We start from the raw sequence: 27,360 nt of genomic DNA, 5'->3' as shown, positions 1-27,360 counted from the left end.
AAAACAATATACGATGGGTCAATGAGGAACTTCAAATCCAATATAACAGAAACTGGATAGAAGTCTACATTCTATAACTTAGACAATTGCTGAGGAGTTCACAGAAATAAAAAATGAGGCGTGCCTACTGAGTATATCTAACTGATCAAAAGATTGACCTGTCAAGTCCGTAAGATGTTGGTACAGCACTGGTGAGACAAATTTGTACTTTCACAACACTTAAAATTTCTCTAAGGAGGTACTAGTTTTAACATAACTCAACATCCAATTAAGAAAATCATTTGTGTCCCCAAGGCTAAGCCCAGGAATAAGTGAATATAATGAAAAGACTATAATTTTTTCCCTGAAAAAAAACCATGCAAATTAGAATTAAATACTCCATTGGAAGTGAATATGGATTACTATTAAGTTTTCAGAGGATAGCACCTTTCAGAAGAGAGAATTTAATACACAATAAAACCAAATTGGAGGAGATGATGTAACCTCGTTGTCGTTCCACCATCATAGCCAGTTGAATAGGATAAGAAGAATCTCTCCATGTAGAAGTATGCAAGCTCTCTTGGTCTATGGTCAACAAGAGAAACACCAAGAACACCCAACTCTAGCATAACTTCCAACGGAGATCCTTGTTCGGGCATCTTAGCTAGGATATGAGGATTTCCCAAGTTTCTACACAACTGCGAAGTACTTTCCCTTGATCTTAAGGTTTGAGTATTTATGTTCATAAGCCTAACAACCTTGATATCACCTATATTGTCAACATAGGAAAAGAGCCCAGAGCTGTCATCAACATCAGAGAATCCAGCTCTATCAAGATCAATTTTGAAGATCCCATCATTATGGCTGCCATAGATCTCAGTATCAATGGTTTTTTGGCCATATGGATTCTCCCAAGAAAAGTTCTCTGATGAAAGTGGCTGTAATTGAATCCACGAATCATCATCAAATCCAGTTTGCCGAATTCTCACTCTAAAACTTGATCTGTTCTCAATCCTATTCAATAAAATTGTAGTGGATCAGAAACAGTACAAAAGAAAAAACACATAATCTAAACCTGGACAAAAACTAAATATCGCAGAGTTTTTGGCAATGGCAGAATTCACAAGAGTAGGCAGACATCCTGCTTATCATTAATGATCCAATATTAAATTGAACTCATTAGACATGTAAAAGATGAAAAAAAAGCTTACCTAATAGGACCACTCACTGATCCAAGACGAAAAACAACTATGAAACGAGATCCTTCCTCATAACCTCGGACTTCCATTCGTAAGAACCTCCATGCACCATCATGTTTTTTTAAGGTGAGAGTAATGCTGTCCTCCTTCACTACTTGAATAGGAAATGACCATTTTGTATCATGCATTTGTACCTATAGAATAAAATGAAAACATAGGCGGGTTATTAGTTTCATAAATGAAAAGTTTTCAGCAAATAACTTTACCGAATTCATGTGTCTACCTACAATCTACATAAAGATACACTTAATTATATCTTTTATATATATTAAATATTATACAGATATCCATATTATCAATTATATCTATAAATTTATTATTTATATTTTTACTAAAATAGATTCTCCTTTAACTTTGATTGAGAACAACTATTTGCAAAAGATTCCTGCTAATAGTAATGTCTATCTATTTCAAAATCAACAACTTTGGGTTTCATTTTGAGATGCCCTCTCATCACTTTCCGTCGTGCTCCTCAAAGTGCAAACTGTTTGGCTTTTCTTTATTGTTATTTTTTATTTTTTCTTGTTGGAAACTGTTGCATGGCTTTAGCTTAACCTCCAAGCTAGATAGCTCTTCTCGGGCAGACTCTGAGTTAATTCCTACGACTACAGAAATAAATTTCTACTTCTCCCCAAAAAAGAGTAGTAATGCCTGTTGTCAGTGGAACTAAAACTACATATCAGAGCAACAAATATCCACTAGCAAACTTGTTATGCAGCAGACTGGACTGATCTTCCTAGAAGTGGAATTATTTAGCTGTCTTCCTTGCTACTGCAGAACTAGGAATAGAGAGGACTTTATTGCTAGGTTATAATTCCTGTGTCTCATGCATGTTAATCTTTAGAACTCAATCAATCTGACTACATCGATTTAATTTAGTCAAGTTTGCTTATGATGATTTTATCTACTGTTTCCCCAAATATTGTAGGAAAACACTATCCATGAATAAAATCACTATTGCTAATAATAGTAAAAAGATAAATTATGCCACCAACCTGGATTTCCTGAGGTCCATCGGTCTTAAGATGTACAAAGGGAACTCTTGCATCTGAAGCCCTCAGTATCTTTGGCTCATCATTACTGCTGAACTTCAAGAACAAATTCTCACCAACTCTGTTTGTAAAAGTCATATACGGTCTGACAGATATTACCTGTCAGATGGAAAACATAAGTTTATATATGGTAATCAATAATGATTTCTGTTCTAGATATGCACCTCGTGTCAAATACTCATAGAGCCAAAGTTTTTCAGTGGCAAAATGATAATTTTAAAAAGGTTCCCGTTGAAAGGTGCATACCTTTGTTGGAATAGATTGGTAGGGGCAAGGTTTTGTAGACACAAAAAGTTGCATACAGTTGCCATCAGCATTATAAGCCGATAAATCCAGGGAGCCATCCTAGAAATCAGTAAATAAAGATGAGTGAAATCCTGCACACAAAAGAATATAGTAAGTGAGCAATATTCTTACCATATTCCCAAGTGGAGAAAGATCTGTAAGAGGCCCAAAATGCTCTCCTTCAGATTGGTCCATAGATGCAGAGAGACCCAATGATTTGAAATTCAATGCAGAAGCAATTGTATAGCCCTCATGCATCTCCTCTATAGTTATCTCCTCGAGGATAATATTTTGCATCTTTTTAGCATGAAAAGAGAGTGGATTTGTCTTTGATTTTCTAGAACTCATATCAACAAGCCTGAAACTAAGTGGTGGGCATCTTGCAATTCCAACCCAGTATGGCGAATACACTTTAATGACTTTCGGTTGCAGAGGCCTTTCATCAGTACTGTTTTGCTCAAGAACAATCTGAACAATCCTGCAGACCAAAAAATGGAGTCCTAAACATGCAAACATAAAAAAATAAAAATGAAAAAATGTTACAGTTGGAAGAAAATATTATATATGGTACAATTTCGAACCTTCCAGATACTGAACTTCTTAAACATATTGTCTTTGATGGTGATTTGCCAGGGTGAGACAGGAGAGCAGCCTCCTATAACAGAATATTAAAAATAAAGACCATCAAAATAAAGTTCTAAGAAAAATAATAATAAAATGGAGAGTTCTAACAGACTGACATGTATTGGCAACCATCCTTTTTGTGGAAGCATAGAGATATACAGAGGGTTTCGTATATCAGCATTGTACACCTTGACACTCTCACTGGGACCACAGACCCCTCTATAGCAGGAAAGGAAATGGCCACTGGCTTGCATCTCAAGAATTGTAATTTCAGCCATAAAAGGGAGATAATTGGTAACTGATACAGGTGATTTGACTACGATTGTCCAATCCCGAATTGGATTAAAATGAATGTCTTTCGCAATTTCAGTGGCTTGGATATTCAAGCAAAACCAAAGACCATGTAAGCTGTGTGAAGAGCTCTCACTCACATCAGCACAATGTAACAGTTTGTCACCCTCTGTAAGATTTGAAACACATATTTCTGAATTAATTTTTGACCTCTCCATGTCTTGCAACTGACCAGGCATATCCATCACTGAACTCCATGAATACTGGCTTGTAGCTTCTGTCTTTGAGGGTTTTAAAAGCAATGCATACAAGGATATCTGTGATAGACATGGTAGGGGAAGCGAACAAGTTTCACCAGGTCTTAGGGGTCCAACAATTATCTGTGCTTCAGACTCCTTTGCCACATGCTTCCTGCTCCTAATCCACTTCCTTTGTCTTGCATAATTTACAGATTTCAATGAATCATATGATTCTGGCCACTTCAAATGTTCAATATCTGGAGCATAAACCCATCCATCAACTGTGTTGACAGTGGAATTATCCACATGCCATTCATCAACCCATTCCCAATTGGATGGCAAGTGAACAGTAGATACTTCCTGTAGACAATAAACATATGATAGTTGATCAATTTCCTACCTAACAATAATAATTTCAGACAAATTAGAATCAGCCAAATAAGAAACCTCCTTTTCTGGATACACTAGTTCACCGTAATAGAGTAAAACATGTCAATGGGAGCATATTCACCTTGGTTATAACACTACATACAGGATAAAAGAATTTTTAATAGTATAACTCCTATATATGCGTACCTCCTCAAAGTTGGTACATGATACCCAACCATGAGTAGTGTCGTATTTCTGCGATTCAAAGAGTTCATCTGTTTCAAATTCACTTCCTTTGTATGGAGTTTCATTCATGACACCAGTTTCTGGTACCGAATTCCCGTTTGTATATATAAGCTTGAGGCATAAATCTAGAGTGAACTCAGTACTGTTGCAAACTGATACAAGAGAACGGAGGTTCACATATCTATTACCACCAATTACACTCACTTCGCTTGCAACAATATCATTGCCTAATTGCCAAGATGCAGCAGGTGCGCCATAGTTTAACCTCAATGTGGTCCATGGGCCATCCAGGGTTGGGCTAATCTGAATCAGACCAGATTTTTTGCATTTGTTCAGATTCTCAGTTTCAGATCTAGGTGGCAAAATCACTGCACACCTTATACGACCAAATATCCTTGATCTGTTACCCAGCTGCACCAAAGAGAAAATCATTAAGGTTTAGTTCAGTTTTCCATTAAGGCGAAAACAAACCTATAGCAGGTGCGCCAAAATCTTGTTTGCATGTATAACACATGCATGCACGTGTGTACGGGTGTGAGTGAGCGAGAGAGATAGAGATAGAGATCACCTCAGATTCATCAGATGACAACTCTAGCCAAATAAAATTTTTTTGGTAGTTAACTGGATGCAAATTGTCTTGAGATTGAGCCAGCTGCATCAGAGACAGAGAACAGTAGCCAACAGGTTCACCTGCAAATGTAAATCTAAGTCAACATTGCAAAAACATGCCAGTAAATCATGAGAAAGCCATGAATCAGGGAACTGCATCATTTTCTCTCATTTATCAATTATATTTCAGTTCAATCACTATATATTTAACAGATAAAGAAAAGATATAAGGCACACAAGGATACTTGATAGCTCTAACAAGATTCAATTGTTAATAGGGGTCAGCAGTAGAAATATCAATGAGTTTCAGATGTGGCCTGTCCAGTTCCAAATCTCCTCATTCCCCAGACCATCAAAATTCAAAAGAATGTTTATAGGACACTTCTTTTCAACTGGCCATGGTACAGCCATGCACACTACACAAGAAGGTTACCTTTCCCAGTCTCACTAACAGTAAATTTCAGTATGCAGCCATCCTGTAAAATATAAGAAGACAAATAAGAGGTGAATCAACATCTTGTATGCTTACAATAATATAAGTTCACAACAGTAAAAACCAAGACCATTCACTGCAAGATTCTAAACCAGGAAGGAGAAGATAGATCATGTGTATAATTAATGTCGCAGGCGGTAGTGGCTGCAGTCACCACAGCACAATTTGCACGTCACTGTGAGGGTTCTAAAAACTACTGTATAGTAAAATAATATCCAGATAATAATTTTGAACATTAGGGAGAAATTGACCAAGTGACATGTGACAGGGACATCATTCAAATAAAGCGAAAAACAGATGCATTCTGTATTTACAATTGCTTTGAAAGATGTATGAATAAATTCATCAGTTGAGAATCTCAGAGTTGTACTAACCACAGAATCAACTTTGAAGAAAAATACTTCATCCCACTTCACAAATTCAATGTCCAAAGATTCAGAGCCATCTGACCCAGCACCATAAGTTCGTGCACATTGCTGGTTTAGTGATGATTGAGTAGGGTGACTCTCTTGATAAAGACAGACAGAAACATCATACTGATGAGACGTTAAACTCTCAAGCTTCATGAGCTGCATATTCAAGTAGAACAACATATTTAATGATCACAGATCCACCAGTGGATATACGATAGTTCTCATTCAGGGTTTCATGAAAAATTCGGCATTGACATTTTTAGATAATTATCTGGAAAATTAAATTAGAATGCTGATGAAACCTAACTTGTGGGTTTATGCAACAAAATTAATCACCAGTGTACTGTTCACACTATTACAAATGGAATAATTTGAATAACATCATATATCAATTTTATACAATGTGGCAACAAACAAGAAGGTAGGCTTAATCAAACATGTTCATTGATCCCATGTTGGTCCTCCTTCATAGGTTCTTTAAATGTGAAAATGAGACTGACGGTGCTTCAAAACGGTTTTTGATTTTTTGCAAGAAATGGAATATGATAAGTAACCCATCGCGAAAAATTGGCATAGGAACTATACTGCGCCAAAAGAATAATGGTAGTTCAAAACAATTCGGTTCCCAGAAAGTGTAAAACACACACCCTAGCATACCTCTGCTTCAGCTACAATAACAGTTATCAGCTTCCGAAGTTTCTTATGAACACTTCCTTCCAAGTGGGAATCTAATATATTTTTTGAAACCGGCATTTTGAGCATTTTTCTGTCACCTGCTGGCATTTTAATTATATCAGGAAGACCCTTGACTTCAGAAGTCCTTACAAAAATGTCCATCCCAAGTTTATTCTCAGGAACAATATAGTAATTTCTTTTTTGATGAACATCTATCATTGATCCAACATCACTAGTTGGAGAATTTGCTTCCTGTTGACAAAAAACATAAATCCTGTTGGTAGAGGTACAATTTCACAGTGAATACATGACTTACGAGCAATGATGATTGTTCAACTTCAACCTACGAGTACGATCATAAAGGTAGAAAATCAATATATAGGGACTTCCTAAAATTTTCAAGTCTTGAACTCAAAGATCAAAGCTTACACTGTGTGATTCTTGGACATGGCTAAGATTGTTCCAGCTTGCATAGGCTTGTAGAATCATATTGGCATTGGAGACAGACACATTCATATTCAGGTCTTTAGTAGAAGTAATTCGAATCTGAGAAGCCGTACCGGGGTCATTAGGGTTATATTGGTACCTATATGAAAGAAACAACAGTTGAGAAGAAGCAGAAATACACACATACACATTTGACAACTAAAATGGAGCACATGGCTGTTTGATTCTTTAGCTACTGTGAGGCAACAGCCAGAGATTTTACTCTCGAAAAGAAGAAAACAGACCAGAAAAACCAGAACACCAGAAGGAAAAACAATTAGGGGTGGTATGTATTAGTGATTGGATAAAATCACAAAATTTTTTAGGTCCAAAACATATCAAAATAAAGAATCGGCTCAGATGCCTTGTTAGATGCAAAATATTCTATAAGGAGACACAACTTTCTCGAAGCCAAGGGGATGGATCCTACATGTCAATAAGTATTGCGGATGTGTTCTAGCAAAGCATATCCCTAAAAAAGGACTTAACTTCAAATGTAAAAAAGACGAGTGAAAGAGGTCGCTAACTTTTATATCCGTTTGAAGAGTAGAAGCAGTTTTATTGATGGAAAGCAAGATACAAATACGCAAGAAGCCAGAGAATATAAGGAATTACAACCAGACTGATATATCTATTTTTCCTCTAGCACCACACTTAGCAACATAACTCGCTGCCTTGTTTGTACTACGAGGGACAATGGCATCAAGAGGGATATAAAAGTTTCCTTAGACAGCTAGTTGTAAGTTTTTTGTTTTTTTTTTTTTCTTAAGGAAAGGAAAATTCTATTAGATTAGGAGACTTGAGGTAAAAGATAAGGAAGATGTAAATATGTATTCTACATTCTCAATCATTTGTACTTGGCATTAAGAGGGCAATTAAAAAAAATCCCTGAGATAGCTAGTTGTAAGTATTTAGATTAGGATAAACAAGAATATACAAGATAAAAGGGATGTAAATATGTATATTATATTCTCAATAATTTGTATTTGCAAGGAATTAGCACAAACAAAGATACAAAGAAATCTAAACAGGCCCAATCTAACACTTCTCTGGTCTGTAGTGACTGGAGGTGCATCGGTGGTAGCCAGTGAATCAGCCAAAAATTAGGGTAGGCTAAACCCTAATAATAGACGGTCTGATACCATGTAAATATATATACTATATTCTCAATAATGTGTACTTACTAAGAATTAGCAAATATAAATATACATACAAAGTAACCTAAATGAGGAAGAAATACAAGAGTTTTATAGATGTAAAGGGATCTCTCTCTTATAGTCTTTTTTCATCATCTCACTATTCTAGGTAGACTAGGGAAACTCTGTTGTACAACCATCTACACATAAAAACCATGTCATTGATATTTAAGTGCATGCTCACATTTTAAATTACTCAGAATTCCCCCTATATGGTACATGGATCTACATCAAAACCCAAATTCATAATTGATCCAGTTAATTCACTTCAAAATGAGTCCAATGATTCATCTACAGAAGATTATACCTCAATGTTCCTTCAACTGGCTCAATAAGAGGTTCCCATGCATCATATTTATCATTGTAACACCTTGCAATTAAAGAGAAGACAACACTGAACTTCAAACAATCAGGTCTTCCATGATAATTGAACCCTATGCTGCCCAAAGACAAATTGCACAATGGCACCATCTACAAAAGAGCAGAAAGTCAGATAAGAGAATTTGTCAAAGTACATTATATGTTTATGATACCAAGTAAAAATTAACAAGCATGCCACATGCAACTTTGTGAGGACTCAGCCACCATTACATTTCTAGCTCTTAACACTGCCAACTGTAGGAAACAGAGGGGACTTCTTTGCATGGTTATAAGGCTCTGTATAACCAGCTCACCTTACTATAGTACTAAATCTGTTTGATCATATTGGTTCTTTCGGTCTATAGGTTCAGTTGTGGCATTCAATTTATTCCACAAGATATCGTTCAAGTAACGGATTCTAGCCAACTAGTGGAACTCCAGCTCCTTCGGAATCGATGTCAATCCAATTTCCGATAGGGGCAAATTGAATCCAATTTTGACCATTATTTTCATGTCCATAATAGTGCGAAAAGAAGACCCTGCTCTTTGTTGTTCAAGAATAGTAGCATTTAATTTGTGTATCTACCCCAATGATACTATTGTTCCGTACCCTTATGTCAGAAGATACGGGTAAGATAAGCACTTCCTCGGCTTAGTAGCTAAACTTAACAAAATTTTGTAACGTTAAGCAGGATAAAAAACAATAAAAAGCAGAAATGCCCTACAATCAAGGTGGGCAAATCTTCTAATATGTAAAAGTGTCTTGCCTCCAATAATTTATAGCAACTTAAAGTTGAAGTCTCTGTCGTATCATTAGGTTTTCCATGAAAAAAGACCAAACAAAAGATGGCCAATTTTGTTGACACTTATAATTGAACACAACTAAAGCTTACCACGCCACCATAGTCATCAAAAAGTGCTGCGGAGAAGGTTTGAATTTTTGCATCAACAACAGTATCATCTGAACCACTTGGAATGTCTGGATCAATGAGCTTCACAGCAAACCTTCTAGGAGGTTTTTTCAAGCCATTCCACACAATGAAGGTTCCTAATTCATTGCCAACTCTCCATATACTAAATAGATCTCTTGTAAAAATGGAGTTGGATGTATCCCATATACTTTCATCCAAAAATTGATCAGCCGAGACCATATCGTTGCGAATGCACCTTAAGGAGCTGAAATCAGATTGCTTAGGAGTGCCTTTGCTAGCAATGCATCCTAATGCAACAAAACCTGGTGGTGCTTGAGGCATCCAAAATGATATTGCATCAATTTTCCTTTGTTTTTTAATCTGACCAACAAGATGAAAATCTGTAGGTGCCTTGTACAAATCATATTCTTCTGTGTCTTGAAGAACAATGCAGGAATTTGGAGGTTCATACCTGAAATGAATCAAATAAATAATAAAATATTCTGTGAAACATGAGGTTTTAATTTTGAAGAAGTTATATATTACCCTTGAACTGCAATATCACCAAAATACACTATTGATTCAGGGATCACAGGGCGCCAAATAGATAACTTCTTTCTAGATCCAGAACCTTGATTCCACCAGACTAACCGGAAGGTAGCAACTGCTTCAAACCTTCGCATAGAATTTACGGCCGATGTTCTCTCTGATTGTATAGTACTATCATCGTCTAAAGAGACAGCGGGCCGGTTTCCGGATTCCTGGAAATTCTCTGGGGAACTTTCAGAAAATCCAAAATACAAATGCCGCAGTTCATATGCTCTGTGGCTGCAACTCAAGGAGGCAGGATCAGAAGGCAAGAATGACCCAGCAGCATTATCCACCCGCCAGAATGCCAAATCAGGAAATCTGGAGATCAAGCTAAAAAACTTAGTGTGTGTGTCCCTTTAAATTAATCTTGTATTCTCTATACAGCATACAATAAAATATTGTATCCCACATAAAAACATCACATATACCATTTAAGATATCATATCCAAAATTCTTTTTCTTTTCAGGAAGAAAGAAATATTTACATATATTAAAGGATGTTGGTTGACTCTGTAATATATAAATAAATGGTGTGTATCTCTTTAAGTTTAAACTCTTAGGTGAAATAGTCATTTATGGTCATTTAACAAAGGAAAAGTGACAGATTATATCCCAGATAGAAAAATAGGAAAGAAGATCTGCAAACTAATAAAGGAGAGCCCTGAGAATTAAGAACACTGAGAAACTAGGGAAAAGACAGCCCACTAAAATGCTGAAAAAAACTGAGAACCTAAGGTTACAGCCGATACTTATTTTGAAAAGGGCATCAAAACTTATTTACATTCGAAGCATCACATCCAGCACTTACTTTCCATTTAAACCATCACATCAAACCACAAACAAACACAATCTTAGATTACAGTTTAACATTCTGGACTTAATAAATATGAATATATAGATGGACAACTGTAATTTCATGCTTGCAAAAGGTTACAGCTATTTTTCCCTGAGACAAATAGTTGAAATACGACGAATAATTGAATTCAGAGCTCTGTTTACAAAATACCTAAACTACAGTTTGCATACCTGGAACCCGAACCAACATTGATACAATCTCTGAAGCCACAAGGAGTAACTAAGGATGCCAAGATACAGAAAACTGAAGAAATTGGAGGCGGTGACCTTCCAGAAGAAACCACACAACCCAATGCCACATAGCCTTTAGGGGCTTCAGGGAACCAAATTGAGCATGTTGTATCTGGATTCAAGACATCACTATCTACATCTTCAGAAATGAGTTTATCTGAAGATGAGGGAGGCCACACCAAAGTGAAAGATTTTGGCCTTCTGACAGGTATTATGTTTGTATTAACAGCAATTACACCTTTTGTCGGTGGCTTATCACTGTACAAAAAAAAAAAAAAAAAAAATGAGATAAATTATTGAGACTTCCAGTCAAATTTGGAAGAAATAAAAACTTATGGGAATGCATATTGACTTACATTGGTGTCAGGTAGTCTGCAAGTACCCCAAAACCAGTGGGTGGACGAGCTCTCCAAAATGTGTATGTTTGACCACTGATGGAATCTGTAGGATACAGAGATCAATTAATAATTCACATATACTCACATGCATGTTTGTACATATACATATGCACACAAATATATGTTTGCAAGTTTGTATACATTTGATGGTTCCGACTCTGTCAAATTCGGAGCATAGAACTGTTGATTTCTTTGATGTCGTTCTTAAAAATGACAAAATATCCTCTTCCACAGCCAAAAATAGCCTCAAGATACTGAATGAAAAATTCATGAATATATCTGAGACAACTAATTGCATGCTTGTCTTTCCAGAAGCACTTGAGAAAGCTACAGATGCATCAAAAGGTTCCAAAATTTTGATTCCATTGCTCTCCATGGTTAAATCAAGAACCTCTGCATTCATTTTAACAGAGTCTCCATTCAACACAAGCCTGCACAAAACATACAATTCCATATTGTATCATTAGTATAAATAAAATACACAAACTGTATTTACATGCTAAACATATTGCAGCCTCCATATAATGATACTAGTGAAATTAGGCATCAAATCATTCAAAGTGCAGAGCATTGTTAAGTCTTCCAAAAGGTATTAGAACATTAATGTGAAATCTGTATAAGGTCATTATCCAAAGCTTAGAAGAGGCATATATCTTAAGGGGCTCCAAGCATTTTGAAGAGGAACATATATAAATTTACAATTCCACTTCAGGAAAGACCAATCAAAATGGAAATTAACCTGCAGAATGCATCCATCTGTGCGTGCAAGACTTTGTTGGAGATATTAAGTTCTCCTGAATTTCTTGATTTATTGTAGAAGGTGAGCTCAGGACCAATTGCCTGCAAAATGATGTCATTCTTAAGGATATAGCATCTAAAGTAATAAGGAGATTTATTTGCACATGTAACATATACTAGTGATGAGAAATCATGCTGTCTCTGGAATATACAAGCCCTTTTTGAAATATGTAAGTGTGATCTGTAAAAGAAGAAAACAAACAGTAACAAGTTGAAGAATGGACTCAATTACAACAGCCTAATATTCTAATTCAAAGTTTTTTAGAAGGGAAAGCGAATTTTATAACTGGATATAATATGTGTCATGATGGTGATGATGATACATAAAGCATCCACAAAGTTGCCTTATTTGTTGAGACATGCCACATCTTTTAGTTATGAAATGAGAAAAATAACTTCCCAAAAACTCTAGATTGGAGAGACATACTACAAATAAGATAAAACTGTGCTTAGAGAAGTTCCAAAAAGATTACACATATGTCCATACCTGCAGTTCAAATATTAATTCAGCTGATCTGCCAGGAACAGCATTTTGTGATGTTCGGCTACCGGGGCTTCTATCTGTAATTTGATCAGAAGGTCTTTCACTTTCATCCTCCATAATGACATTATCATTTTCATTAGCTGAATAGCTACTCTTGGCTCCCAAGAAAATGCATGAATCTAGCCACAACCCACTCTGAAATATGGATCAAAGACAATATATCCAAATGATAATGAAATTTTGATATCAAATATGAAAAAATAGGATGAATTTGATAAAGTATGAGGACCAACCCGAATGATAACATTCCTAAATTGCAGTTTCTTTCCATTTCCAACATATATCAAAGCTTCCATACTTGGACCCGAGAGAATCAATCCCTGCCTGTCTTTCAGATATAAAGTACCACCTCTCCCATCATATATAAAATGGTCAAATCTCTCATCATCAGCAACCAATGGTTTCTGAGGTGACAATGAGAACTCAGTAGAAGGTTGGCAGAAGACTGGCTGGTCAAGTACAAGGGCATCAAGCAAATGTGTAGAGTCAGTAATTTCATCATATGAAGGCTCACTGTGAATCGTTGGGACAATAAACTCAACAATTGCAAGTAAAAAGTCAAGTGCAACAAGCAATTGTGGCCTCTGGATGCACAAAGAAACAGATGTTAACTTCTCATAAAATCTGGCGTCCAAAACTAGAATTGCTGGAGTGTACTTTCTTGTACTGCCCACTGAGGAATTGCTCTCAGCAACACGTTGATCCCTTGTTCCAAGCACAGATAGTGAAGGACTGTATCCATGCCCATCAATATCAGGCTTTCCTATGGCCAACCTAAGCTCCTTCTCTATACCATCACGTTCATCAACAACAATCAAATCCTTCAATGTAGCTGATAGAAAACCTTCCCCAATTGTGTTAGACTTGTACAAGAGCCACACTCCACTCACCTGAGACATTTAACTTGTTACACAGTAGAAGTGAAAAGTAAGAGAGAGACCAAGCATACGCAAAATAATCAGACATGGACCAAGTAAAATTTAAATGAAACTCGGAGCAAAGAGAAGCATCATAACCAATCACACACATTCGCATCATCGCCCATCTAATAAAAACTTAGTTTCATCTCTCCAAAGCATGCAGTACTTATTACCACATTAGCTCAGTTTTGTATTAAGAACCTTGTGATCCTCATCCATACTCTACCTCCGTAATCCTTGAACCAAAAACCACACCACCGAGATTCCTCTTTATAGCTAGCCCTTATAGTTTAATGATCTACTAAATATGCAAAATAAAATAAGTCAGAAACCACCTCCTTAAGCTCACTCGTGAAGCTAAAAATAAGAAAAGTCAATATTTCTTTTTGTCAGACTGAAGTGTTCGCCTTTAGCTCCTACTCATGCTCCTATTGTATACCCTTAGGGCTTACAGCTACTGCTTCAACTAGCTTGACAACAGCTTCACAGCATTCAGTAAAAAGAATCATGAGTACATAGCAAGTATATTAAGGAAAGGAAGTTCAATAAAAAGCCAACGATTAACCACCCCTCCAAATTCTTAACCTCCAACCTTACGAAAGACATTCACTGAATCTGAGGAAAGTCTGGCTAATAGTAGAGAACCAGGACTATAATATCATGGCTAGGGATGGATATAATATCGAAAATTTCGGTATACAGAACTATTCATAGCCTTATGTGTGAATAAAAATATAAAAAATTAGGAAATTGAAACGACACTTTATTACTAGATGCCAAGTTTACTTTCCATCACAATTCTAGGATGCAGAAAAATTGGCTTGACCTTTTTGAAAGAGCAAAGCGAGGGACGGAGAACTTCTGCATGGCTGTAGTGTTCTTATTCTGAGTTTTATAGATTGGCTCATTTTCGCTCGTTTACGCAGTAGTGGTTTCCTTCACTTCCCTAACTCTTCACTTTTTTCTGATAAGATTATTTTACTTTCCAAAAGAAACTATACCATGCTCTTACATTTATGTCATCATTACCCCATACACATCATAATGGGGAATGCCAAGGTTAGTAAACGATCTACCTGTAGAGTGGCAAGAGCTGCATCCCTTGTAGTACCATAATAAAGACCCAGTTCAACCATATCTATGCGGACAGAAATCTTAGTTGCAATCCACGTTTCTCTCGTCTGAGTTTCAGATCTTGCAGGATCTAGACTTTCTGTGCCAGCATGATCCATCATACCAATTGAACCAGGTAAGGGTTCATCATTCAGCGGAGGTACTAAATCTGCTTTCTCTGAAACATTAGTTTGAGCACATTCCATAATTACTTCATACTCTTTGTTGGATAATGCTGCTTTCAGTTCTTCAATCTGAAATTATAGCAATGTAATATAAAATGCAATATCAAAATAAAATTTGTTCTTACAAAATTTCAATATTGAGACTGAAGACAGATATACTTGTATATATATTGATAGAATAGATCTAATACAAGTAAATAAATAATTGCATCACTAGAGGGCAAATTTAAACAAATAATTGGATAAATAATTGCATCACTCTAGAGCATATCCATAAAGAATATCTCAAAGATCTAATTAGTGTCTCACCATAACCGAAACTTCAACACTTGGAATTTGATGCAGCACATCACGAAGTGACCGCTTAATGACAAACGATATACCCCTAACATCTTGAACTATGCTTTCACCCAACTCTGATCCTGAGCCAACATTTAAGTTTATATTTTCAACCTGAAAAATCAATAACAAATCTGGTAAGGAAATGTAGCCATCAGAAATTCAAGAAGCAGAAAACACTTGGATATAGTGATTAAGAGTAACAACACTAAAAATAATTGATACTCAATAATATTCAATTGGGCTATCTCTTACTATCAGCAAACAAATAACAAGCATCAAATCTTACAAGAATTTTTAATGTTTCCAAATGTACAGCCTTGATTTCACTTTTACTTCCACCAAACCATCTAAAAGTGTTCTGAACAGTGATTTGAACTACATCAAGCTTCAAATAACTGCAAGCAAAGAAAAGTAATACTGTTACATAACCTGGTGATCACAGTTATTTAATCATATGTAAACGAGCACAGCTAGTGAAAAAACTGTGACTAAAGGAAAATTTGAACTCACTCAATGCTATTTGTTCTCTGAGGCATCAATATGATTGGCTTGTTAAGTGAAAGATCCAACTTCAGTGCAGGTGATCCTTCAATTTCACTTCTTGTAAGCCACTTCTCTGAGTTTGTCACTTGATCTTTTATTTGGACAACATCCTTAGGACTGTAGGGAACAAGTCCCATGAAGTAACTGATAACCTGAGATGCTTTTACATTACGCACCATGCAAACATTTAAAATCAAGACGAAAATGAAAGAAAGAAACTCAAACACTTTGTAACCTCTTGGAGGAAGCGATTCAAATAGACAACTCGCACTTCAGACAGCTGGCCAATGAGGCTATAATCAAAACCCTCATAGTCTTCATCATCGGCATTAAATGAACAAAACACTAACTGCATGTTTATTAAGTCAAATCAGTCCAATGCCCAAAACGAAGGGTGTCATCAGTGTCATGAAATCAAGATGTTTGTTGACACTGTTTTCTTTTCTACTAAAAACAAATATGTCAACAAGAGGCTTAACCAGTTTTAAATCAAGAAATTTTATAGAAGATGAAAGCAGAAGCATATTTAATAGCCCAAAAATATAGAGAGTTTTCTTCAACGGGTGCATGCTCAAGGTGCTCCTCGTAAGCTTATGTATATCATGTATCTCTTGAGATACTCCCTCCGTTCGCAATATTTAGCCCATTTGGGTTTGGCATGAAAATTAAAAAAAAATTAATATTTTATTGAAAAAGTGGAAAAGGTAAAAAGATAGTTAGGATATTTTTGAAAATTTAGTTAAAGTGTGTTCGTTTGGTGGTTTGGATTTTGAGTTGGGATTTGAATATTAAAAATTTTGAATTTGAATAGTTGTATGATGTGATATAAATAGGTTTGATGTGATGTTTTGAATGTAAAATTGATTTTTAGTATAATATAAAAAAAAAAAATAGGTGTTTGATTTGATGTTTTTGGGGAGAAAAAATGGGATGAATAGTGGATTGAAAATCCAATCCCCCAGACAAACACACCCTTAGTAATTAAAGAGAACGAAGAGAGAGAATGTAATATTTATTATAAATAAGTGTTAATGAAGGGTAATAATTGAATAATATGAGTAACTTTTATCTATCCAAATATAGTAATGGAAAGAAAAGTGAGAATAAATTTAGCGGAAGGAAAGATTTTTTTATAATACAGGAGGACAGTTGACACATAAAATATATTCCATTGAAAACCTTAAAAGATTTATTCAACTTTGAAGAGCAGAGAGGAAGAGATCCACAGCAGAACACAATTAACAAAGCAGAACTCATATCAGAAACTCACAAAAGTGAGTGTAAAACCAAATAGATTCCAAACAATTGATAAAGTATCAAAGTGTAAGTACCTCCACAAATGAACTACCACCAGGATTCCTCATGTCACATGCCCAGAAATACATGTGATTGCTATGAAGACTGTCATCGCTTATTCGGAGATTTCCAAGTGACGCTGTTATGCTGAAAGACGAAGGAAACACCTATAACACAGGCAAATATGTCAGAGTTATCCAAGGAAATAAAGATAAGATCAGCGAGTGAATGAAAAAAGAATGGAAGAAAAAGAAACAGATAGTTTGTGCACCTTAATATCAGTACGAAAACTGTCCTGAGCCAAAGTAGCAAGCTTAGAGTCATTTTCCTTCATCAAAAATATCTCAGCACGAGTCATATTCAGTAGTAAGTAGAAAATTGTTCTGGATTTTCCCTTTCCAAGCAAAGATTTTACTACAGGCTCTTCCATTTGAACAGAAAACTGGCCATCATTTACAGTTTCTTTGGAGACACCATGTCCTCCAACTGCTGTTGAAGAGGAATCACTATAAGTTTCACAGCTATCCTCCTGAGTGTTTATGGCATTCGCAAAATCCATAATGGCCAGAATAGTAGGCCTACGACAGTAGAAGGTCAAAGTAGAGAGCGTAACTGACACCTGAAATAATTAAAAGAAATGATAAGATATAAGATTCCAAGTTACGGCAAACAATATGAAGATACAACTTAAGTCATTCATAAGAAGCCGTTTCACTAAATGATGAAACTAATTCTTACAGATGCTTGGCTTAAAATCAAATAAATGGAAGCACATAGGAAGTCTAACAGCATCGCATTAAGAACTAGGTTATAGGCAGAGTATCATTCCATAAATTCCAAATGACATATGTACCATAAGGTTGCAGAGGGCAGACAATATGGCAGACTTTTTTGCTACATGTGGAGCAAGGGTTGAAACAATCAGATATGGCTTCGCTTGAGCATATAGTATTGCAATAGACTCTATCCTCTACTGAAGAAGGGTCAGAATGATCCTCTATGCATGCTTTAATAACAATAAAATTACCAATTTTCTTTCCAAAATAAGAAAAAACTGAACCTAAGAAATGCAATTAATCACTGAAGCATTAATACAGATAACCTACTCAAGGTACCTCTTAAACGGTATAGTTTTTTTTTTTTTTTTTTTTTTAGGGCGAGTTTAATGATATCATGATGAAATAAAGAATACAATGATAAGAGCCCCTTAGTACTGCGCAGAATCTAGAAATACCTATACAGGTAGCCCTATAAAAATGAATTTAAAGATATAGTCTCAGACTAGAGGGGGAAAAAAAGCTTTTGGGCGTATAGGACCCTACTCGCACACACATATTTCAACTCTGAAAAGGTACAGTTTTACGACTAAGCTATGCTAGATTGAGGTGAAAATCTCATATCCTAACCAAACAAAAGTTAATGATCAAAAATATTAAGATCCAAAGTAATAAATCCTCTGATGGTACTAAATTAAACATCATTTTACATGTTTAAATGTATTCAGGCAATTTTGTCAATGAATATTGTAACTTCTTCAAAAACATTGGGATTTGGCACGTATCACTTATTAGGAGACATTGCATGAAAGCCAGTGTAAAGCATGGATGAAGATATTGAAAAGTGGGAATATTGTCATGCCTGTTTGTCAACCCCAGAATAAAGTGTTGAACTCTGGTCAAGAATAACGATCTGAGCTTTGACAAAACTGTCTAACGCATTAGTGAATCCCATCTGACCAGCTTCCAGATGAGTGACATCAATCGGTAGCAAACCAGGGATGCGTACAAATTTCAGGGCCTTTAAGTCTCTGCTATCTTCTTGTGTGATGATTCGAGAAGAACCCATATACTCCAATTCATGTGACAAGGGGCTACCAACGACATCATTAAGATTCTCTGATGCCTCATAAAATTCATCTTCCCCTTCACGTGGGCTTAAATCATTGTTGACATTTGTTCTATTGTCATTATTCTCTAATAGGGAACCATCGGCATTCTTGATAAATGATCTTGCCAGAAAAGTAATCTGAGATGACCCCTTGAGGCAAACTAAATCTTCTATCTCCAAAGCTTTAAGGACTGTTCCAATGAAAATATCGTTCTCTCTTATAGACAATTCAACCTGCATTGATCAAACCAGCTGAAAAAGATAACAATAAAGCATAAAATCCAAAAGAAAAGAAGGGTGATAGGCAAATCTTGCCTGTCCACCAATAGCACGAAATTCAAGCAAACACTTTTCCTCAGCAAGAAGCAGCTCTACGAAGCTTTGATCAGGCTAAAGAAGTACAAAGAGAGACATGTGTTTACAATTTTTCCATACATACATATAAAAAAGTAGATCGAGTAAACTGCCATGCTTACTGAGCTGCTGTAACTGAAACTTATCTTCAACTCATCTAGTATGCCTGTCAAAAATAATGTCTCTTTCTGTGATGGATCAAGTGAATCAAGATTCTCAGTTTGTGAATCTTCTGAATCAGATGAGGCTGGGATTAGACTAGCCACAGAGGAAGTTGCCTGCTCATAGCATGAAAGGTTTCTTCAACATGAGAAACAGTTTGGGTGACGTAATGAACTATTCAAAAATAAAGCATCTGACAAGAAAGTTAAGGATAAATAAAAATAAAAAAAAATAAAAAAATAAAAAAAAAGAATGAACTATACAAAATTTACCCTTCAGAAGAACTCTATTTGATAAGAAAATGGAAAAACTCATAATAGCAATCATAAAACCATACCAAAAAAGGCATGTAACTTGATCAAACTAAAATGTTGAGTTGCTGATACACCATTGACCTGCCCCTAGAGGGATAATGTATAAATGATGATGTCGATAAGATATTGTTTTTCAATCTTCTCAAGTTTTAATGGTGTGTCTCTTGTTTTGAACCGCTGAGGTATACAAATCCAACCCATGTAAAATAGTGATGACAACCTTTAATGATCAAATTATAGTGCTTTCAACCACATTGTATTATGAAGTCATAATATTATAATCATCAACATATCCAAACATTGTAAATAGCAAGTTAATGTCACTCTTTATTGATCTATACCTCATGAGATTCTGAAGTCATAACATTACAATCATCAACAACATATCCAAACCTTGTAAATAGTAAGTTGCTTAATGTCACTCTTTATTGATCTATATCCAATGCTTTCAACCACAGGATCGTATAATATTCCTATTAAACATTCAGCTTTAGTCATAGCTCACTGACACAGTGCAAGACACTAACGCAATGGTATAAAAAGTAACCGTGGGAAAGATGTTTGTGGTATTTTTAGTGAAAAATATCAGGTTATCCCTTTGGGCAGGATTTGTACAGATAATACTTCCATAATTGATTTGATTACTATAATTTATTGGATTTGATAGAATACTAGTTACACAATATACGCTAGATTTTTGTGCTTTAAATCATATTCGCAATTCAAATATCCTGAACCTAGAAAGAAATTGGACAATAAATTGGAAATCCTATGAGCAAGTTAAAGTTTGTAAAAGCTATGTCAAACTCAAGCACTTGCCAAATCATATTAAATTAGCTCAAGGGCTGTGTATTCTTTTCTATTTTTTCTGCGAAAATAAAATAAAATTATATATACATATTCAATACCTATTTTTCATCCAAAACATTACATCTAATACGTATTTTCACCTCAAATTTTCAAAACCCAAAACAACCCACCATCAAATATAACCAAAACATAAGCAACCACAGCATGTTTTGCAATATTAAACATGAGAGAATACCGATGCTCGATAAATCGCTCCCTGAAGGTAACTTTGCCAAGTTTTCCTAGAATTTTCTGAGTCACATCGCAAAATGAGAGCATTTGCATCTTCAAGAACCTAGAAAAGTAGAAAGCCACATGAAATCCAATAGAAGCCATAGATACCAGAAGCTCCAGAATACTACTGCTGAAATCTAAACCAATGTCTGCTATTTATTCCATGAAGTACCTTGACATAGGAGCGATCAGCATCACAAACAGCCAATGTATGTTCCACATTCCCAAGCAAATTGGCAGGAATTTGATATAGCTGTTTACCTCGTAGACTAGAATCAGAAAAAAAAAAGACCATATCATCACCGTGAAAATCAAGCACATTGATATCCATGGATGCCAGTATGGTAAATGGTGTATACTGTATACTATGGTGAAACAGTGCATGGAAAAACTGACTATTTCTGATACTAAATGGTAGGTTTTTCCAGTTTTTAGAGCACATGAATTGGTTAGGCTTATAGGCTATTATCCAGTTCAATATTAAATCTAAATGTTGCACCTGATTTTCTACTGAAATTTGTTCTGTAACAAATTTATATTTATTACAAGGGTTGACCACATAGATAAACATCGGTGTAGATAGAATTAGATTAGGATAGAGGTTAAGACTTAGGCTAGGTCAGAATTACTATTCCTATACATGCATAACCTCACCTTGTAGAATACAAAGAACTATATTCACAATTTCACATATTTACATGGTATTAGAGTAGGATCCTCAGATTTTTTTTTTTTTTTGTGGGAACAATCTAAACATTTTTCCTTGCTTCATAATTTGTCACTTTTTTTTTTTCTGGAAAATATATATATATGTAAAAGGAGAAGCGGTAGATTGCATCTGGATAGATACATATGAGCTAAACTGAAATACGTAGAACTATATTCATATATATACAACAAGTTTTAGGAAAACCTCAACACACATCAGCACATTCCCTTTATGATTTTTTTATTGATAATTAAATAGAAATAAAGAGAGATGTCACTCAAGCTTTAAAAAACAACTTTTTTTTTTTCAGTGCCTCAAACTTCGCCTAAGCTGCCTTCTCTTTTTAGCTTTTCGAGTGTCTCCACACCATTGTCATATTGATGCCAAAATGTTGGGAGGATAGACAAATCAAAACTAACAATTGGTAGCATCCCCATGCTCAAGGACACAAAAAATGCCATATTCTATTGCATAAGATATCAGAAACATATTCAACTAATCTTGTATTCAATGAGCGACTAAATATATTGAAGTTGACTGTCATTTCATTCGGGAGAAGATCCAACAAGGAGTAAGGAGTGGTGGCTACAGGATGTGTAAAAACAAGAAACCAAGTTGGAAATCCCTAACCAAGGCTTTACCTAGTACGCAACTCAAATATCTTTGTGACAAGCTGGGCATGATTGAATATATATGTATATATTAGTTAATGACTGATTATATAGGGTGGACCTAATCCCAAATTAGATTGGGGATTTGTATATAAGTGTATACTATAATTCTGTTATTTAAGTTAATAGAATATTGATTATTCCATTTACATCCATTATGTATTCCTTCCCTAAGCATATTATTGTTTAGCCCCTTTTCAGTGGCATGCTTTAAGGAAAACCCTCAAACGCAACCACTCAGTGATACAAACATCAGGAAAACTGAAACATATACTTCATGGTAAGGACATAAAACTACATTAGAAGATTCAAGTAGTCATGCTGAAACCTGATGTATTGCTTATAACTTCTTGACTCAGGGCCTTCTAGCACATAAAGAAAAGAGCCAACAATACAAAAATATCTTCGTTGCCACACAGCTTCTCTACCGCCGACACCCTAAACAATTGAAACAGGTGGAAAATCATCATAAGATTGGCCATGAAACCATTAAAATTATAAACTCTATACCGAGAAACAAAGAAACAAAAGAAAGACAGAGTCAAGCCTTGCGAGTAAGTTGATACAGCCAGTCTGAAAAGTCAGCTTCATCCCAGGGGCATACAAAATCAGAATGCTGTGCATCCTCCCCTTGGAAACTCTTAGCGATTTGCATAAGACGGTGATAACGTGATGGAGAAAAATGAAAACCTATAGAGGGAAACCGCATAGAAAGTCTTGTTGAGGGCAGGGAAGCAACTGGTGATCTAACCTGAAAATTTTAAATGAGCAGATTATCAACTGACCAAATTCAAAAATCTTAAACCACAGCAGCACATATATAATAGTTGCACACCTGTTGAAGCTTTAGAAATACTCCACACTTGTCAACAACAGGTAAAAACGTAATAAAGCTTTGCTTGGATAAATCTGATCTCTTCAAAGACGCTTGGTTCCAGCTATAGTCACCATCAACCAGGAAAGCTGATACATCTCTCAACACAAGATCAAATTGGGAGTACATGTTCATTTCTTCAGGTGAATTATATTCAGCATCATCCTGAACATATTGTTCAAAGTGTAAATAATAATACTAAAAAAACCCCGATCATCAGTTCTAAATTAAGAGATTAACCTGAGACTGAATCACTAGTTTTCCCAAATCAATTAGAAGCTTAGTAGGGTGGACTGTATCAGGGCAAAAGTCAGAAGGAATGGTAATTTTTGGTGCAGCAATATCCAAATCCAAAACAAATCTGAGGCAAACATAAAGAAACAATTAAATAATGGAAAAACTAGAACAAGTAGAGAAAAATCCTAGACAAATAGCGATACTACAAATGTATAGAGAAAACGTGAGGGAGAATAATAATAGACACAAAATGTAAGCATCAAAATCAACCAAAGAACAATACTATTATATACACATTGATTCATCCAATCTAAAAGTACAAACGCAACAGCCCAACTGCTTGAATCTTGATCCAAACCAAAGGACTATTTCTCAACAAATGCACAGAGATATATAAATGCTATAGCTTCGTACAAATGGTACTGGCATAAGTATCAATATTAGACTGAATAGAAATCTCTAGATATTAAGTTATAGCAGGGAAACTCATGAATATTGGTTTGTCAACAAAATTTAAGACGAATATTGAAGTTATAGTTTAGTCTCAACATATCACATTTTTGGGATTAACACAATTTCGTCCCTTATCCAATGCTCTTTGGAAAATAAATCGACACTTATCATCTTCAGACCAAATGCTGCACTACTTCAAGCCCAAAGTTCCAAGAGCATTTGAGTAAGAACGCAGAATAGTATAGTATACGAGATGATTTGGCACAAAATGGCTTTAAGCTAAGCACACAAATGGTCTCCAGAAGCAGTCACTTCCGAGTTAATATTTTATTAATTGGTGAAAAATGAAAATAACCTTGTACGATCTCTCAATGCCTTGTTCACTTGCTTGGCTGCTGAACGCTTGACTTCATCAATTCTCATCTATGAACAGTACAATAAGATGCAAGATCAGTAAAAGAAACAATAATTATCCATCAAAACAGCTGTACATTTCAAGGAACTAAAGTATTAAAACTTGCACAAACGAGAACCAGATGTAAGAGATTTAAAAATAAAGAAAACAAGACCTTCCAAAACTTTAGTTAGTTCAAAAGTGGTTGTGCGGGGTGCATGTCCCAAGGGAAAACATTATAATAAGATAATGATTATATTAATTTTCTCCAAATGTATATGAAATTTACAAAAAGTGAAGGTATGAGCTGAAGCATCCAATATTTTGAACCTGTTTGCATTAGGAAACATAGTAGTCACAGATAAAAGGGAGAGTATAGTAAATGATTTGCCTTTTAAATTTACATTATGTGCTTCCTTTTTTACAAAGAATAAATGACCAATCAATCACATTGAACTTTCGAAAAACCTAAGTGATCAAAAACAAAGCAAGGAAATAAACCCAAAATAGAAGGCAGATCTCACTACAGCTGATATTCAAGGCTCAAAACAAGACATCCAGTCGCATTATGCATGAACAGGTTTTTTTGGGAAGCATCCAGGAAACAGCCAGATGTAGGATCAATTATGATAAGTAAGTCTCCTCTAGCATCGCACTTAGAAAAATAATCTACCAACACATTTACACTTCTAGGGATACGCTGGAAGATAATTTGGGAGAGTTCTTGGAAGAAAAGTTGGAGCTTATTTATATCAAAGTTTAGACTCCAGGCATGAACACATTATTGCATGAACAGATTGTCACTTTAACTGGGGTAAGCAGGCAATATAACTTTAACAAAGAAATCCATAATTTATTAATGTAACAGAACATAAAATATGACTGATACAACAACTTAACAAAATAATAATAATAACAGAAGCATCGTTTACACCAAGTTAAGAGCCAGCCTTTATGTTAGTATGCACAAAATCAGAAAGGCTATGTAGAAATTCCCAAAATTCACCAAGGATATACCAAATAGAAGGAAAAATCTCAACCCCCACAATTCTCATCATACTAGAAAAAACTTTTCCCCACAAAAAGGATGCATTGAGGTATTGAAAAAATTATCAATGTCCCCAGAATCTTATTAATGGTATTCATATAATAATAATCCCCTCACAGCCCCATGTGCTACACACGCTGATGATGTTGCATACCTATTTCCAATCTGCTCCCTCCCCAGAACCAAATACTTTGATAAATAAGAAGTTTCAATTATGTTATAACCAGAACTCAATGAATAACAGTGGTGAAGTGAAATCCGAGCTGTCCAAGTCTCAAACAGCAATAGTAACCTTAAGTTTATAGGTCAAAGAGAACAAATGACATACCTGAACAGCAGAAGCAGTTTCCTGAACAAGAGTCTGACTTACAGTGGCACTACTTTGAAAGAAATTGATTATTTGGTTGATAGAATCCTTCAAATACTGAACCAAAAAACATAAAATGTTCTAAATGCAATGAAGTAAGATGTAATTCCTCGGTGCTAACAATAACAAAGCAATCTTACAGTCACATAACAGGGCGAAGCTTTAGCAACCACGCTCCAATCTACATCCACATCAAGAGGTTTATAGCAGAAGATACCAACAAGTGAATCGGAAGCACTCTCACTCTGCATAGAAGTTCAAATAAGATTGCATAGTGTTACTGAAGTGATGACCAAACAATTTGGCATAGAATGTATAGACAAAAGAGGAATTGAAGGGTTGGGTCTCCTTACCTCAGCAAGAAGACCATTCGGAGACAGTAATCTGTATGAGCCCAGCTTCAACTTAATAACTTTGGACTCTGAATAAAGTTTCACGGAACACTCAAGATTATCACAGGATAAGTCAGCAAGAAATCCCTGAGAATCAACTAGCTTTGATGCATTATGTCTCATGTGAAGTTTCAATAACATATATGGCATGTCACCCTTCTCATGAACCGATAGTTGTTCGTTATCTCCTTCTTTGTATCCAATAATTTCATTTAACCTTTCCCAATCTTCAACAGTCAATGTCCCTGGTTCATTTTCATCTTTGGCAGGCTCACTACCCCTGCAATTGCATTGAAATAAGTATTAAAGAAAATGTGAACACAGACCAAGCAGTTGGGAGATAAAAACTAAAGTATCAAGGTATGCAGATTCACCATCCAAATGACCACCATGATTTCTTAGTTTTTTGCTTTCTTAAGTACAGTTCTGACCCCATTGATTGCTCCACAAACTTATGTGCTAACATCCTGTTCCAAATATTAATGAGTGACATATAAACATCAAGTCAGAAATTAATGAGTCATCAAATCATAGTTGCTAGCAATAAATTCAACTACAATAACATAAACACACACAGAATCAAGCATAACCAGGAAATATTCCTTTCGCTAAAAAAATAAAAACATAAAAATTACATTAGAAGATTTGATGGACTTCCATTAAAAGTTTGTACTATTATTGGATGCAAATATTCATATGCAATGTGATTGCACGGAAAAAGTGGTTTTTTTTTGGGGGGGGGGGGGGGGTGGCGGGGGCCGGAGGAGGTCCAAGTGATGAAAACTAAAGATTCACCATTCTGTAAATTTATCAATTTTTTTTTTTAAAAAAAAAAGAAAAAGAAAAAAGGAACACTACTACATCACATAACTAGACATGCACCATATCTCAAGTTCCAAATTATATACCTCCACTGCAGAATAACTTCAATGTCGAGTTCTCGATCAAGCTTCTCTATATCTTCATTATCACTCACTACAGCCTGGTCCAGATCTGATTTGAGCAGTGTAGCATACAATGAGATGTAATTCTTGCGTAACCTTGCATATCGCAGCACTTGCTCCCATGACAACTTTCCACTGATGATGAAGGCAGTGGTAAGTGAAAACACA

General features: G+C 35.5%; 1 protein-coding gene across 3 annotated transcripts in view; it reads right to left on the bottom strand.

Moving 5' to 3' along the window:
- The window catches only part of LOC127260739 (uncharacterized), a 41,204-nt gene that overhangs the window by 5,543 nt on the left and 8,301 nt on the right, over nucleotides 1-27,360 (bottom strand). For all 3 annotated transcript variants that reach the window (XM_051288642.1, XM_051288643.1, XM_051288644.1), the window contains 44 exons: nucleotides 27,157-27,327; nucleotides 26,623-26,715; nucleotides 26,210-26,528; nucleotides 25,997-26,101; nucleotides 25,818-25,913; nucleotides 24,403-24,470; nucleotides 23,598-23,718; nucleotides 23,319-23,522; nucleotides 23,031-23,234; nucleotides 22,812-22,921; nucleotides 21,276-21,372; nucleotides 21,066-21,164; nucleotides 19,667-19,822; nucleotides 19,506-19,580; nucleotides 18,942-19,424; nucleotides 17,575-17,922; nucleotides 17,339-17,470; nucleotides 16,243-16,356; nucleotides 15,975-16,159; nucleotides 15,751-15,859; nucleotides 15,432-15,575; nucleotides 14,901-15,191; nucleotides 13,138-13,794; nucleotides 12,848-13,039; nucleotides 12,302-12,402; nucleotides 11,704-11,993; nucleotides 11,521-11,605; nucleotides 11,105-11,422; nucleotides 10,034-10,396; nucleotides 9,470-9,959; nucleotides 8,524-8,687; nucleotides 6,964-7,120; nucleotides 6,517-6,786; nucleotides 5,821-6,015; nucleotides 5,387-5,429; nucleotides 4,913-5,034; nucleotides 4,306-4,755; nucleotides 3,316-4,089; nucleotides 3,157-3,230; nucleotides 2,708-3,053; nucleotides 2,537-2,635; nucleotides 2,234-2,389; nucleotides 1,191-1,372; nucleotides 484-993 (listed from right to left, as the gene is read on the bottom strand). In XM_051288642.1, coding sequence (XP_051144599.1) covers nucleotides 484-993; nucleotides 1,191-1,372; nucleotides 2,234-2,389; nucleotides 2,537-2,635; nucleotides 2,708-3,053; nucleotides 3,157-3,230; nucleotides 3,316-4,089; nucleotides 4,306-4,755; nucleotides 4,913-5,034; nucleotides 5,387-5,429; nucleotides 5,821-6,015; nucleotides 6,517-6,786; nucleotides 6,964-7,120; nucleotides 8,524-8,687; nucleotides 9,470-9,959; nucleotides 10,034-10,396; nucleotides 11,105-11,422; nucleotides 11,521-11,605; nucleotides 11,704-11,993; nucleotides 12,302-12,402; nucleotides 12,848-13,039; nucleotides 13,138-13,794; nucleotides 14,901-15,191; nucleotides 15,432-15,575; nucleotides 15,751-15,859; nucleotides 15,975-16,159; nucleotides 16,243-16,356; nucleotides 17,339-17,470; nucleotides 17,575-17,922; nucleotides 18,942-19,424; nucleotides 19,506-19,580; nucleotides 19,667-19,822; nucleotides 21,066-21,164; nucleotides 21,276-21,372; nucleotides 22,812-22,921; nucleotides 23,031-23,234; nucleotides 23,319-23,522; nucleotides 23,598-23,718; nucleotides 24,403-24,470; nucleotides 25,818-25,913; nucleotides 25,997-26,101; nucleotides 26,210-26,528; nucleotides 26,623-26,715; nucleotides 27,157-27,327 — 9,762 coding nt within the window. The remainder of the gene's footprint in view (nucleotides 1-483; nucleotides 994-1,190; nucleotides 1,373-2,233; nucleotides 2,390-2,536; nucleotides 2,636-2,707; nucleotides 3,054-3,156; nucleotides 3,231-3,315; nucleotides 4,090-4,305; nucleotides 4,756-4,912; nucleotides 5,035-5,386; nucleotides 5,430-5,820; nucleotides 6,016-6,516; nucleotides 6,787-6,963; nucleotides 7,121-8,523; nucleotides 8,688-9,469; nucleotides 9,960-10,033; nucleotides 10,397-11,104; nucleotides 11,423-11,520; nucleotides 11,606-11,703; nucleotides 11,994-12,301; nucleotides 12,403-12,847; nucleotides 13,040-13,137; nucleotides 13,795-14,900; nucleotides 15,192-15,431; nucleotides 15,576-15,750; nucleotides 15,860-15,974; nucleotides 16,160-16,242; nucleotides 16,357-17,338; nucleotides 17,471-17,574; nucleotides 17,923-18,941; nucleotides 19,425-19,505; nucleotides 19,581-19,666; nucleotides 19,823-21,065; nucleotides 21,165-21,275; nucleotides 21,373-22,811; nucleotides 22,922-23,030; nucleotides 23,235-23,318; nucleotides 23,523-23,597; nucleotides 23,719-24,402; nucleotides 24,471-25,817; nucleotides 25,914-25,996; nucleotides 26,102-26,209; nucleotides 26,529-26,622; nucleotides 26,716-27,156; nucleotides 27,328-27,360) is intronic.

This window comes from Andrographis paniculata, unplaced genomic scaffold (genome assembly GCF_009805555.1).
Source record: "Andrographis paniculata isolate CXL003 unplaced genomic scaffold, ASM980555v1 Contig62END, whole genome shotgun sequence".
NCBI lineage: Eukaryota > Viridiplantae > Streptophyta > Magnoliopsida > Lamiales > Acanthaceae > Andrographis > Andrographis paniculata.
Note: the sequence above shows the minus strand (reverse complement) of the source record. Positions and strands in the feature narration are given on the sequence as shown.